Source organism: Acomys russatus, chromosome 13 (assembly GCF_903995435.1).
Source record: "Acomys russatus chromosome 13, mAcoRus1.1, whole genome shotgun sequence".
NCBI classification, from domain to species: Eukaryota; Metazoa; Chordata; class Mammalia; order Rodentia; family Muridae; genus Acomys; species Acomys russatus.
The window spans coordinates 25,621,017-25,633,519 of NC_067149.1; the positions used below are offsets into that span (position 1 = coordinate 25,621,017).

At 42.3% G+C, this 12,503-nt stretch overlaps 1 protein-coding gene across 4 annotated transcripts in view; it reads right to left on the reverse strand.

The window, feature by feature from the left end:
* The window catches only part of Frmd4b (FERM domain containing 4B), a 313,962-nt gene that overhangs the window by 32,393 nt on the left and 269,066 nt on the right, over nt 1–12,503 (reverse strand). For all 4 annotated transcript variants that reach the window (XM_051154965.1, XM_051154962.1, XM_051154963.1 and 1 more), the window contains 4 exons: nt 12,211–12,294; nt 10,698–10,763; nt 8,384–8,441; nt 6,484–6,570 (listed from right to left, as the gene is read on the reverse strand). In XM_051154965.1, the coding sequence (XP_051010922.1) occupies nt 6,484–6,570; nt 8,384–8,441; nt 10,698–10,763; nt 12,211–12,294 (295 nt within the window). The remainder of the gene's footprint in view (nt 1–6,483; nt 6,571–8,383; nt 8,442–10,697; nt 10,764–12,210; nt 12,295–12,503) is intronic.

The window sequence follows — 12,503 nt, forward strand, 5'->3', positions numbered from 1 at the left end:
GTTCAAACAGCCAAGATGTCTGTGATTAGAAAAAAAATCAAGCTGCTGCTTTTCAGTAAAGGAGTGAGCCTGGTGCTGCTATGACAAGCAAACAGAAGGATTTTTGTGTGTGTTGCTTAACACATCCACCTCCAGGCATGAGGGAATTCTAACAGTTAAAAAAAAAAAAATCAGTTAACTGATGGTGTTCACCACCAGGGTCTCTGATCATGCTATAATGTAAAAAGATGCTAATCTTGAAAGGCACTTATCAGGGTGGCCTTGATGAGCAGTGCCATGTCAGTCTCCCACTTCTGCTCTCCTCCAGGCCCTGTTTCCCAGAGGAAGTCCCAGCTGCAAGGCTAGAATTAAGTCATGACATACACACTAATGCAGTGCTCACCCCCTGATGCGCTGTCCAGTTCCTGGTGAAAGCCATTTTCCCCCCTTCTCAAAATACTAAGTGGGCAATAAAAACAGAAGAGGAGGGGCTGGCTCAGTTGGTAGGGTTCTTGCCTAGTTCTCACCAAGCCTTAGGTTTGAACCCCCAGCCACTCATTAAATGGGGCATGGTGGTATACACTTGTGATCCGGGTCGGAGGCAGGAAGATCAAAAATTCAAGATTTCTTGGACACACATCAAGTTCAAGGCCAGTCTCGGGTACATGAGAACCTGTCATAAACTCAGTAATTATTTTTCTTTTCATATATAGCACACCCTCATGCATTATGGTTAACAAACTGGGGAGAGGGACTTCTAATACGCTGGGGTTGCTTTGTGACAAAGGTTCGGTCTCTGTTAGTAACCAAGAAATATTTCCCACACTCCCTTTTAATTGCCTGCCTCCCTTGTGCCTAAGGAATGATTAACTGTTCCCTAGTGATAGCTATTTATCCGGCATGAGGGAGAATATTATCTCATTTAGTAGTTTTCACACGCCCCGCCCCCATGTAACTAGTAAGATTACAGTTGTGCAGATGAGGAAGATACTTTTTGAAAAATGTAGATTCATTGCAATTTTCTTTTCTTTCTTTTTTTAAAAAATAATTTATTTTCTATGCATTGGTGTGAGGACATCAGATTCCCTGGAACTGCAGCTGCAGACAGTGTGTTCTGGGAATTGAATTTAGGACCTCTGGAAGAGCGGCCAGTGCCCTTAGCTGCTGAGCCATCTCTTCAAACTGAGGAAGACAACTTTACAGAGAGACAAAAACTGTGCTCAAGATCACACAGCAAATAAGGGTTGGGGATTTAGCTCAGTGGCAGAGTGTTCACTTAGCCTGCTGGAGGCCCCGGGCTGGATCTTCAGCATGGCAAAATACACACAGTTTTCTATACAAACACGTGCAAATTCATACACAGAAGGAAGATCACAGAGAGAATAGACACCACGGCTAGGGTTGAGGACGTCTCCTCAACTTCTGGCCCAAATCATGGTGCTTCACTGACAGAAAACCACTTGTTGCCTCCCTCCTCTGCCCAGCCCCTTGACTGGCAAAAAGTTAAAGCTAGACTAAATGAACAGCGATTGCTAGAGTCCTGATAGTAAAACAAACATGGTCCCCAACGTTTAGAGGCAATAATTAACAGACGTGATTATCTAGAAAGGCTGGTAGGCCTTTGACAACAGGCCTTAAACAACCCCTTTTAACCAGCCTTTTGGCATCAGTCTCTGATTCTTGGTACATCTCCCTCTTGGTTTACTTTTACGCCAACGAGGTAGGTCCATGGCTCAGGAGACCCCGCATCCTAAGGCTGTTCCTACAGCTTGCATTCCACTAGTTTGTCAGCATGACCTGGATTCTTTCAGGGCCACTGGAGAACTTGCTGCACACCCAGATGCTGAGGCATTAGTCTTCTTTGGTGTCAGTGCTCACAACCCTTTAAATTATGCATTCTTGGAACGTTTGCAAGCCGGCCAGCAAAGAGCCTTGCAGAACACGCTCCTGCCCCAAGCTGAGATCAGTAGGTTACAGAAAGCAATAAGTCCACGGAAGCAAGACCCACCATTAGATTTTGAACAAACAGGAAGCAAACCACAGCAGAGTGGACACTTGGGATGATGAAGAAGGCAAGGAGGTGACAGCGCAAGGCGACATCTAACATCCTGTCAGAAGTGAGTGGCAGGTCTTGAGAATGAAAGAGGAAAACTGCACATTGAAAAAAAAAAAAAAAAAAAAAAGGAAGTGGCTCCTGACCTGTGTCTAGACTCTGGAATGGACAAGCCTGCCTGATTGTGATCGGTGTGAAGCAATGTGTACCGATTTTTATGAAGCTGTGAGTGTAAAGCAAGGCCAGTGAGTCATGAGCACCAGAGAGGAAATGGAGCTCAGGATTTGTTGTGCGGATCTGACTCACCAGTACTTGAGGAGGAAATCTGCTTGCTCATTTTTGTTTCTCTATGCACTAGGAATGCAGATTTATTAAGGAAAGAACTCGGCGAGTGGGAGGGGCTGCAGTGGAGGAGTGCTGAGATTGCTCGTTGTTGTTGTTGTTTTTTAAGAAACATTTCCAGCTTGCAGAGGAAGAAATTAGGAAAACCACACCCTTCACATTAGCCACAAGCAATATAAAATATCTAGGAGTTACTCTAACTAAGCAAGTGAAGGACTTGTATGAAAAAAATTTCAAAACTCTGAAGAAAGAGATTGAAGATGACCTGAGAAGATGGCATGATCTTCCTTGCTCATGGATCGGGAGAATTAACATAGTAAAAATGGCCATCCTACCAAAAGCAATCTACAGATTCAATGCAATCCCTATCAAAATACCTACACAATTTTTTAAGGACATTGAAAGTTCAATTCTGAACTTCATATGGAAAAACAAAAAACCCAGAATAGCTAAAACAATCTTGTACAATAAAAGGTGCTCCAGAGGAATCTCCATACCTGATCTCAAACTGTACTATAAAGCAATAGTAATTAAAACAGCATGGTACTGTCACAGCAACAGGCTGGTTGATCAGTGGAATCGAATCGAAGACCCAGATATGAATCTACACACATATGGTCACTTGATTTTTGACAAAGAAGCCAAATCCATTCAATGGAAAAAGGATAGCATCTTCAACAAATGGTGCTGGTCTAACTGGAGGTCTATGTGTAAAAAAATGAAACTGGACCCATATTTGTCACCTTGCACAAAACTCAAATCCAAGTGGATTAAAGACCTCAACATAAAACCAGAGACACTAAGCCACTTAGAGGAAAAAGTGGAAAGAGCCTGGAACATATTGGCACAGGAGACAACTTCCTGAACAGAACACCAACGGCCCAGGCCTTAATGTCAACCATTAATAAATGGGACCTCATGAGGCTGAGAAGCTTCTGTAAGGCAGGAGACACTGTCAAGAGAACAAAGCGACAGCCTACAGACTGGGAAAAAATCTTCACCAACCCTACATCTGACAAAGGTCTAATATCCAAATTATATAAAGAACTCAAGAAATTAAACACCACCAAACCGAATAACCCAATTGAGAAATGGGGCTTGGAACTAAACAGAGAATTCTCAACAGAGGAGTATCAAATGGCTGAGAAACACTTAAAGAAATGCTCAACCTCCTTAGTCATCAGGGAAATGCAAATCAAAACAACTCTGAGATTCCATCTTACACCCATCAGAATGGCTAAGATCAAAAACTCAAGTGACACCACATGCTGGCGAGGATGTGGGGAGAGAGGAACACTCCTTCATTGCTGGTGGGAATGCAAACTAGTACAGCCACTTTGGAAATCTATCTGGTGCTATCTCAGAAAAATGGGAATAGGGCTCCCTCAAGACCCAGCTATTCCACTCCTTGGAATATACCCAGAAGATGCTCCAGCACAGAAGAATATTTGCTCAACCATGTTCATAGCAGCCTTATTCATAATAGCCAGAACATGGAAACAGCCTAAGTGTCCCTCAGTAGAAGAGTGGATAAAGAAACTGTGGTACATATACACTATGGAATACTACTCAGCTATTAAAAACAAGGAATTCCCGAAATTTGTGGATAAATGAATTGAGCTAGAAATGATCATAATGAGTGAGTTAACCCAGAAGCAGAAAGAATCAAATGGTATATACTCACTTATATCTGCATACTAGCCCAAGGGGCATGTCACACGAAAGCCTTCACTTACCAGGAAACTGAGACAGAGGGGAAGGCATCCTATTGGGACTCTAAATGAGAGATGCATGGGAGAATAGCAAAATAAAAGTATACAGAGGGTCCTAGAAATCTACAAGTAGAACAATATGATAGGCAGATTTGGGCCCAGGGGTCCCGCTCAAACTAAGGCACCAGCCAAGGACAATACAGGAGGTAAACTTTAAAGCCCTTCCCAGATCTAGCCAATGGTCAGAATATTCTCCACAGTTGAGTGGAGAGTGTGATATGACTTTCTCACGTACTATGGTGCCTCACATTTGACCATGTCCCCTGGAGGGGGAGACCTGGTGGCACTCAGAGGAAGGACAGCAGGTAGCCAAGAAGAGACTTGATACCCTATGAGCATATACAGGGGGAAGAAATCCCCCTCAGGAACAGTCATAGGGGAGGGGAATAATGGGAAAATGGGGGGGGGGGGAGGGATGGGAGGATACAAGGGATGGGATAACCATTGAGATGTAACAAGAATAAAAAAAAAAAAAAAAAAAAAAAAGAAACATTTCCATCTTGTGAGAATTTTGTGCTTAGTGCTTATCAAGCCCTTCTAGTTGATTATGAGTTTGCAAATATGTTTAGTAAAACTGAACCAGACTCGTATGTGTTCTTTACAGAAAAGGAAAGTTTCAGGGCAGACTAATGAGCAAAACCATAGTAATACAGGTGAGCTATACCTTAAAAAAACAAGATAGGCAATGGCTTGCCTAGCACTCTTTATTGTGCTCTGTGTCCTGAGCTCTCGGCCCCACCCACAGTGGAAACTGTAATGTCCATCAAAAGAGAATTAGTACTTAGTTAGGTGTGGTGGCTCACACCTGTAATCCCAGAATTGGGTGGAGGGTGGACAGGAGGATCACAAGAGAGCGAGAGACTCTGTTAAAAAGATTATATGTATCCACATACTGGAATGCTAGCTAGGTGGCTTTTAAAAGTGGCAAGGAGGGCTGGGGAATGCAGCGACTGCCTGGCTTTTGCGAGGCCCTGGATTTGATCCCCAGCATTCCTTATTCCAATAGATGTTCACAGGGCTGACATAAACTACAGGCTAGCTGTGTGAGCAGCACAGGAGGGTAGACAGGCAGTTAAATGCTGCTTTATTGTTTTTGCTAATAGTTCTCTAAGAGGCAGCCTCAACGCCGAACTAGTCTGGCCCAGCAGAGCTGGATAAACATGGGAAAGGGAGCCACGGTCTGGCCAACGCAACCTTCCACTTTATCTGTGTCAGTGTCATAACCATGGAATGGGGACAAGAAAGGCTTGGTTTTCATAACCCAAGGAGGACTTTGAGCATTGACCAGTACTGGAAGGAGTCTCTGAAGACACAGTGCATAGCTTGCTCCCAGGGTCGCTTTATGAAGAACACAGCAGGAGACAACTGGACACGCAGGAATTATTTTAGACTGTGATGCCGGGCTGAGATGAGGAAGGGAGGCTGATCACGGTTTGTCTTTAAGAGGCCACAGCTTGACTCCTATAGCCTGCAGAGATGGCAGCCGAGCAAGCTCACCTAGTGCGTAAGGAGACCAATGGCCACTGGACGGTTATACATATCCATCAATTCACAGGCGGTGACAGTACACATCTGTGCATGTAGACAAGCTTCGTGATCAAGGGGATTTTTCCCCCCTCTATTTTAAATTGTTTGGAGACAGGATCTCATGTAGCCCAAACTGACCTTCAACTCACAACATAGTAGCATGGTCTTAACTTCTGATTCTCTTATCTCTGCCTCTCAGATACCAGGATTACAACGATATGACAATAAGTACTAAGTTCTTTAGCTTTGGAAAACCCAAATCTGATAGAGTCTGGCCCTTTAACCTATTAAGTTGTTTTTTTTTTTTTTTCTTTACAGAAAGCAGATATGTTTGATATAAAAGAGAGTGAAAATAAAGATAAGCAAAATTAGCTACAATTGTGGGAAGATTGCTTGTAACCATTTTATTGAGAAATAATCACTGGAAAAACTTTGGGCTTAAATCAAAGTGTAGGGGCTGTAAGCCATGTTATTTTTGTACCTACACCCTCATGTTAGGTTATTTACTGCCTTGGAACCGACAGCCAGATATGGCCAGGTGTGGTGGCACACACATATAATCCTAGCACTTTGGGAGGTGGAGGCAGAAGAATCAGTTTGTGCTGCGTGAGAGCCCATTGAGGAACTGTGTAGACTGTGCATAAATGACATATTTTTAAAAGTTACATGTAACACAAGTAGCCTCCGTAGAACAGCTCACTCGGCAAAGTTGGCTAGTAGCAGAGAGTGTTCAAGGTGGCCCTGAAAGTGACCTTCTCGTTTCTAGAACATTCAAGGTTCTCCTGAGTTTCTGCAGTGGTTCACACTTACTTTCCGAGGCTTCACCTTGTCTTGTAAATCATACTGGCCGATCCCTTTGTAGCTGATCCCAAGCCACCATGGAAGTCCCTGCTTGTCCTAAAAGGTAGAGAGCACATGAGACCCACGATCTAACGGTTACGTCTTCTAGGGGGGAAGCCCTATCTGTCAATTTCTTTCCTTAACCAGTATCAACAAGGCAAATTAAATCTGCCCAGGTAAACAGAACCACACTAAAACTTGTTAAAATATCTTCTTAGGGTCTCTTCAAATAATACACACAGGAGCGAGCCAATGTTGCTATTATCATCCAAAAGACTGAGGCATTACTGTTTTGATTAAACATTGGAGGGAATAAAAAATTTGAATTCAACCAAGAATTAATCCAGTACAAAGTTCTTTTTTTTTTTTTTTTTTTAAAGACTCTTTGTTCTCTTAGTTAAACAACCAGCTCTAAGGTGTGGAAAGTTTCCAAGGGATTACCAGGAGAAAACAGAGATTCCAAGCCTTGTTCTCAGAATACAATGGACAATGAACAGGGGAGAAGTAAGAATATCTTTTGGGGAACTGAACAGTTCCACAACATCTGAGGAGTGCAGATATATATAAAATGTGTTTCTAAATTTGTTTATTGTGGTTTTTTTTCCCAATTAAAAGAATTCACTGAGAGAGGGACAGAAAACTTTAGGCTTGGGCATGTATGTATATACAGAGCAGAATCCATGAGAATTAAGATTCAATTAGTACACATTTTTAGCACAGGTGTCCTCAATATGAACGTGTGTATTATCTGATTTCCCTACATCTGCAATGGTAAAGATGTCAACATTACCATGACATCATAAGTCACCAAAGAGCTAATCAGTTATAAAACTATGCTTCTCTCAAACAAAACTCCCTTCATCTATGCTCCATTCTTTATTATCAAAACAGTTCTTAGCCAGACTCTTCCTGCTTGCCAACATGAGAAGAAAAAGCACATGATGAGGGCGTGATGCTGTAAAATGTGCAAAATCTTTAGCATTTCCCATAGATGTTCACAGGAACATTGAAGACTGGCATGACTGTCGCACAGAGGGGTGACCACATAAGGAGCCGGGAGCATCCAAGAGGTGAATAATGGGGGGGAAAAACCCACTAAGGGCAGATGTGAGAACGACCTAGAACTGCAGGTCAAACTCGGTGGTATAATATGGACTCAGTACGTCGTGATGCCATGGGTCCTAGGTTCAATACCCAGCATTCAGGGGAAGCAGGGTGGGAGGGAGGGGGAGGGGAAGGATGAGGGAGGGAGAGAGGGAGAAAGAGGGAGGGGGAAAGAGAGAGCGAGGGAGAGGGAGAAAGGGAGAGGAAGAGAAGGAGAGGGAGGGAGAAGGAGAGGGAGGGAGAAGGAGAGGGAGAGAGACACAGAGAGAGACAGAGACAGAGAGAGAGAAAGAGAAAGACAGAGAGACAGAGAGAGAGAAGACAGAAAAGCATCTCAATGCAGCATTTTGCAAAAATTTTCTGCTTTATTATTTGTTTAAAATGATAATGGACTTAAAACATAATAACAATTTTATTTAAAATGCTGAAATTTTGGGGCTGGAGGGATGGCTCAGTAGTTCGGAGTACTGGCTGGTATTCCAAAAGGACCAGAGTTTAGCCCCCAGCACCCACATAGTAGTTAACAACCATCTCTTACTCAGGTTTCTGGGAATCTGATACCTCTTCTGGCTTCTGTGGGCACTGCATGTATGCAGGCAAACACACATGCAAATAAAGAAATGTTGTAAAAGATAATTAAAAACACTGTAAATTCTAGACACAGCTCACACCCACATTTAGATACTGTTTTAGACAGCTGCTGCTGTTCAGGGCCTTGCACAACTTGATGAGCATTGTAGAAAACTGGGATATCAGAAGTACTTACCTTCACTGCATAGTAATGAACTCCATAGGTTGGTAGGGCTTCTACTATTTTCATATACCTAAGGAAAATGGACACATATCATAAGCTTATTGAAACAGTAAAAGGGCCCTTTGGGAAAACCTGATTTCAGGAAACACAATTTGCTCCTTTAATCATGTCTAAGCTTGTTGACTCAAGTGGAAATAGAATAATAAACTGTTGTAAGAAATAATGTGGTTTGTACTTTATGCAAAGGTCGGGGCTTTCTAATAAAAGACATATAGCTAAGGTTTCTACAACCTACAAAAAGATTGTATTAACATTGCAAATTTTTAGGAAAGATTTACTTATATACTTATTTATTTATTTTTGGTTTTTTGAGTCAGGGTTTCTTTGTGTATCTCTGGATGATGTGAACCTTGATCTATAGACCAGGCTGGTCTGGAACTCAGAGTGCTGTGATAAAAGGCATGTGCCACTATGCCTGGACTATTTATGCACATGATGCATATGGTATATTGTATGTGTGTCCATCTGCACACCAGAAGAGGTCATCAGAATACATAGGACTGCAATTTGGAAGGTTGTGAACCACTATGTGGGTGCTCGGAATTAAACTCAGGACCTCTGGAAGAACAGGCAGTTCTCTTAACTGTTGCACAATCTCTCCAGCCCCACATGGCAAAGATCTTATGGCAAATACTTAATACACAAACAGTAAGAATCAACTTTTAAGTCAGGTATGGTGGCACATGTCACCACTTCTATATTTGTTAAAGAAGGTACTGTGCACTTTTAAGGAATGGGCTGGACTGTGTAAGAATTTCCCCCCCCCCCAAGGAACTGAAGCCAGTATTTAATTTGAGGGGACTTTCCCCTCTCAAAAACATTAATGTTTTTATTTATTATTTGAGACTTTAAAACAATATGTTTTGATCACAGTCATTCTAGTTAGAAGGGATTTTTAAAAATGGCTTTGTGAAGATTAATTTCTTTAGACATTGTAATCACTACCTTGGTAATTTCTTACCTACATGCCCTACATGCAAAGGAATATAAAGAGCATGAGGGGGCAAAGTGAATGTGCCAAGATCAAGCAGAGACCAAGCACACAAGCTTGGAGCAAAGAACTGAACTCCACAGAGGAGCGTTAACCAAGTTAAACAGTCTGTGTTTGTAACCACGCAACAAGGATCAAGAGAGGTAAAAACGCTTTGTTCAAGTGAGGACACTTCCTAATGTACACATCAGCCTGACTAAAATCCTTCAGGAATATTATCTTCCTATCCTTACCCCTTCCCTGGTGCCTCTTCCTCACCCACTGGCCAAGGAAACAAATACAATGAATAGAAATGTCAAGGGTTCAACCTTAGAACTGCTGACTTCTACCTTCTGCCTGGAGCACCACAGGTGTGCTATGAAAATGAGATTCCAGCGAAGAAGTGAGATGGTGAGGAAGACTGTGTCCCCACCAAGGGACAGGCGACCATGGTCCTTGCCTCACTTTTCACATGACCTATGCCACTCTCAGCAGTTCTTATTCTTTCTCTTTAAGTTATGACCCTGAAAAGTTACTCTCCAGCTACTGGAACAACCGTGAACCAAAGTATATTGGTTTTCATAATCTTAAGAGCTTATTGTATCAAGTGAGGAATTCTTAATAAGTCAATTCTTTTACTCTCTACAGTGAAACAACATTGCAGAAGATGGATGTGGTGGCACTTATAGTCCCAGCTACTGGGAGGCAGATGGAGCCAGAGTTCAAAGCTATCCTTAACTAGTTAGTTAGTTCAGGGTTAGCCTGTCTATATGAGGCTGAATATTATCTATCTATCTATCTATCTATCTATCTGTCTATCTATTTGTGCTGGATAATTTTATGTCAACTTGACACAAGCTAAAGTCATCTAAGAAGAGGGAACTTCAGTTAAGAAAATACATACATAAGATGAGGTTATAGGCAAACCTGTAGGGCATTTTCTTAATTCATGATTGATCAGAGAGGGCCCAGTACATTGTGGGTAGTACCACACCTGGGCAAGTGCATTGTGCGTTCTATCCAAAGAAGAGTCACAAACTGAATTTTCATCTTCCCTTTGAGAATGTTGGAAGATTTGGCAGCATCATGCCTGAACCCGAAGCTAAGTCACTTTACCTGTGCCCAGGATAACAATCCTTGTCACCATCATCCTCACCATTCCCTAGGTGGTCAACACTTCCCTCTCTGTTATCCGCCCCACACTGGGAAGCATCTGAACTGGTAACACCCATGTGTGGAATCACCAAGATGCTTTCTTTAAAACTGTATCTAGGCAAGAAGAAAAATGATACTTACTGGACCACAGCTTGACCCCGAGTCAGACCTTTGATTTTCAAATAATGCTCAATCACTCTGTCCTCACTGCAAAACAGGGAAATAAGCATGGTGACATGTGACTTTCTGACATCCAGATTCCATTTCTACATTCTCGGGTAGCCACTAGAAACCTGAGAGGAACATCCTTGCTTGGGAGGCAAAGTGGCATCCTCTGCTGCTGCTGTAGGAGCCTTGCTCCAAAGCTTAGCGCATGACTACTTCCATATGACCTTTTACTTTTAATATAATTTTATCATTCGTACTCATATTTTTAAATGTCATTTACTATGAAACAAAATGAATTCACCAAACGGAAAAGTAATATTCTAGATCATTGTACTAGATATAAAGCACAAATATTAAAGACTAATTGAAGTAATCTAGAATTGGAGTAACATTGTTGAGGTAATTTTGAGCTTAAGACCTCATCTCTTGTTGATTTAAAAAGAGCCCGGGTGGCGGTGGTGGCGCAGTCAGGTGGTGGTGGCTCCTGCCTTTAATCCCAGCACTAGGGAGGTAGAGGCTGGTGGATCTCTGCGAGTTCCAGGCCAGCCTGGTCTACAATGCGAGTCTAGGACAGCCAAGGCTACACAGAGAAACCCTGTCTTGAAAAACAAAACAACAACAACAACAACAAAAACAAAAAATAAAAGAGAGATGTAGTGCAGCTGGTAGAGTGCTTGCCTAGTATGTACAAAACTCTTCCATCAATCCCTGATACCACACAAACCAGGCATAATGGCCCACGCCTACAACCCCAGCACTTGGGAGGTGGAGGCAGAAAAACCAGAAGTTCAAGGTCATCTTTTGACCTTACAACATCCTTACAGAAGGAGTTCTGGGAAGCCTGGGCTGTATAAGACTCTTTTCATTACTTTCCTTTTTTTTTTTTCCTCCTTTAAAAAAAAAAAAGTATTTTGAGGTAAACCTGCTTTGAGTCTGAACACTATCTGAAATATTCTTGTTATCACCATTTTGGACACAGTAAGAGGAGAGACTATGCTGAAGTTTCAACCTTTCTTCAGACCCCACTTTGCCCTACATTTCAGCTTGCCCTTCCAGTCACATCCCACGTGTAACCCCAAGAACACAGGCATCTCTCTGAGACCAATCACCATCCACTCCACCCTACCCACACCACTCCCCTGCTTTTTAAACGAAACTCTTATTTAACAGTGATTTATTTGTTCAGAAGATTCCAGAGTCAGAATGCAATGACGCCTCTGTGTCTAATTTCACTGTACATTTGGGAAATGTATTCCAGCTTTCATACCTAAAGTTATCAAAATAGGATGTGTTATCATCTTTATTTCACAATTTGTGTGTGTGCAAGAGAAGGCCACTTTCAGGGTTTGGAGATCGAAACCATGGAGAATATGTTTACAAGGAATATGAGTAATGTGAAAGGAAAAAAGTGACTCTCTTTTGTTCCCTTCCAGTCCTCAGGGCTCAGTGGAGACCGTGACCTCAGCACCAGGCTCCCTTGGCTTACCAGTAAGCAAGTGATGGATGTTCCTGAAGGGTTTTGGTTGGAAAGACGGGCAGTGTCTTCAAGTCCTTCCTGGCATTCTCATCACTGGAAAGAAACAATACATTAATACCAGACTGTCACCTGAAGAGACATCCCATCAGGTCTCCCCGATCAAGTGACCCGGATAGCTATTGTATGACCTCAGTCCCTGTCACTCACTAGAGATCATCCTCAAGTAAGACAACCATATCTTATACTTTGGAGTCTCTTAATATTTTCTGTGAGCATTAATTTCATTACATAAGATGAGTGAG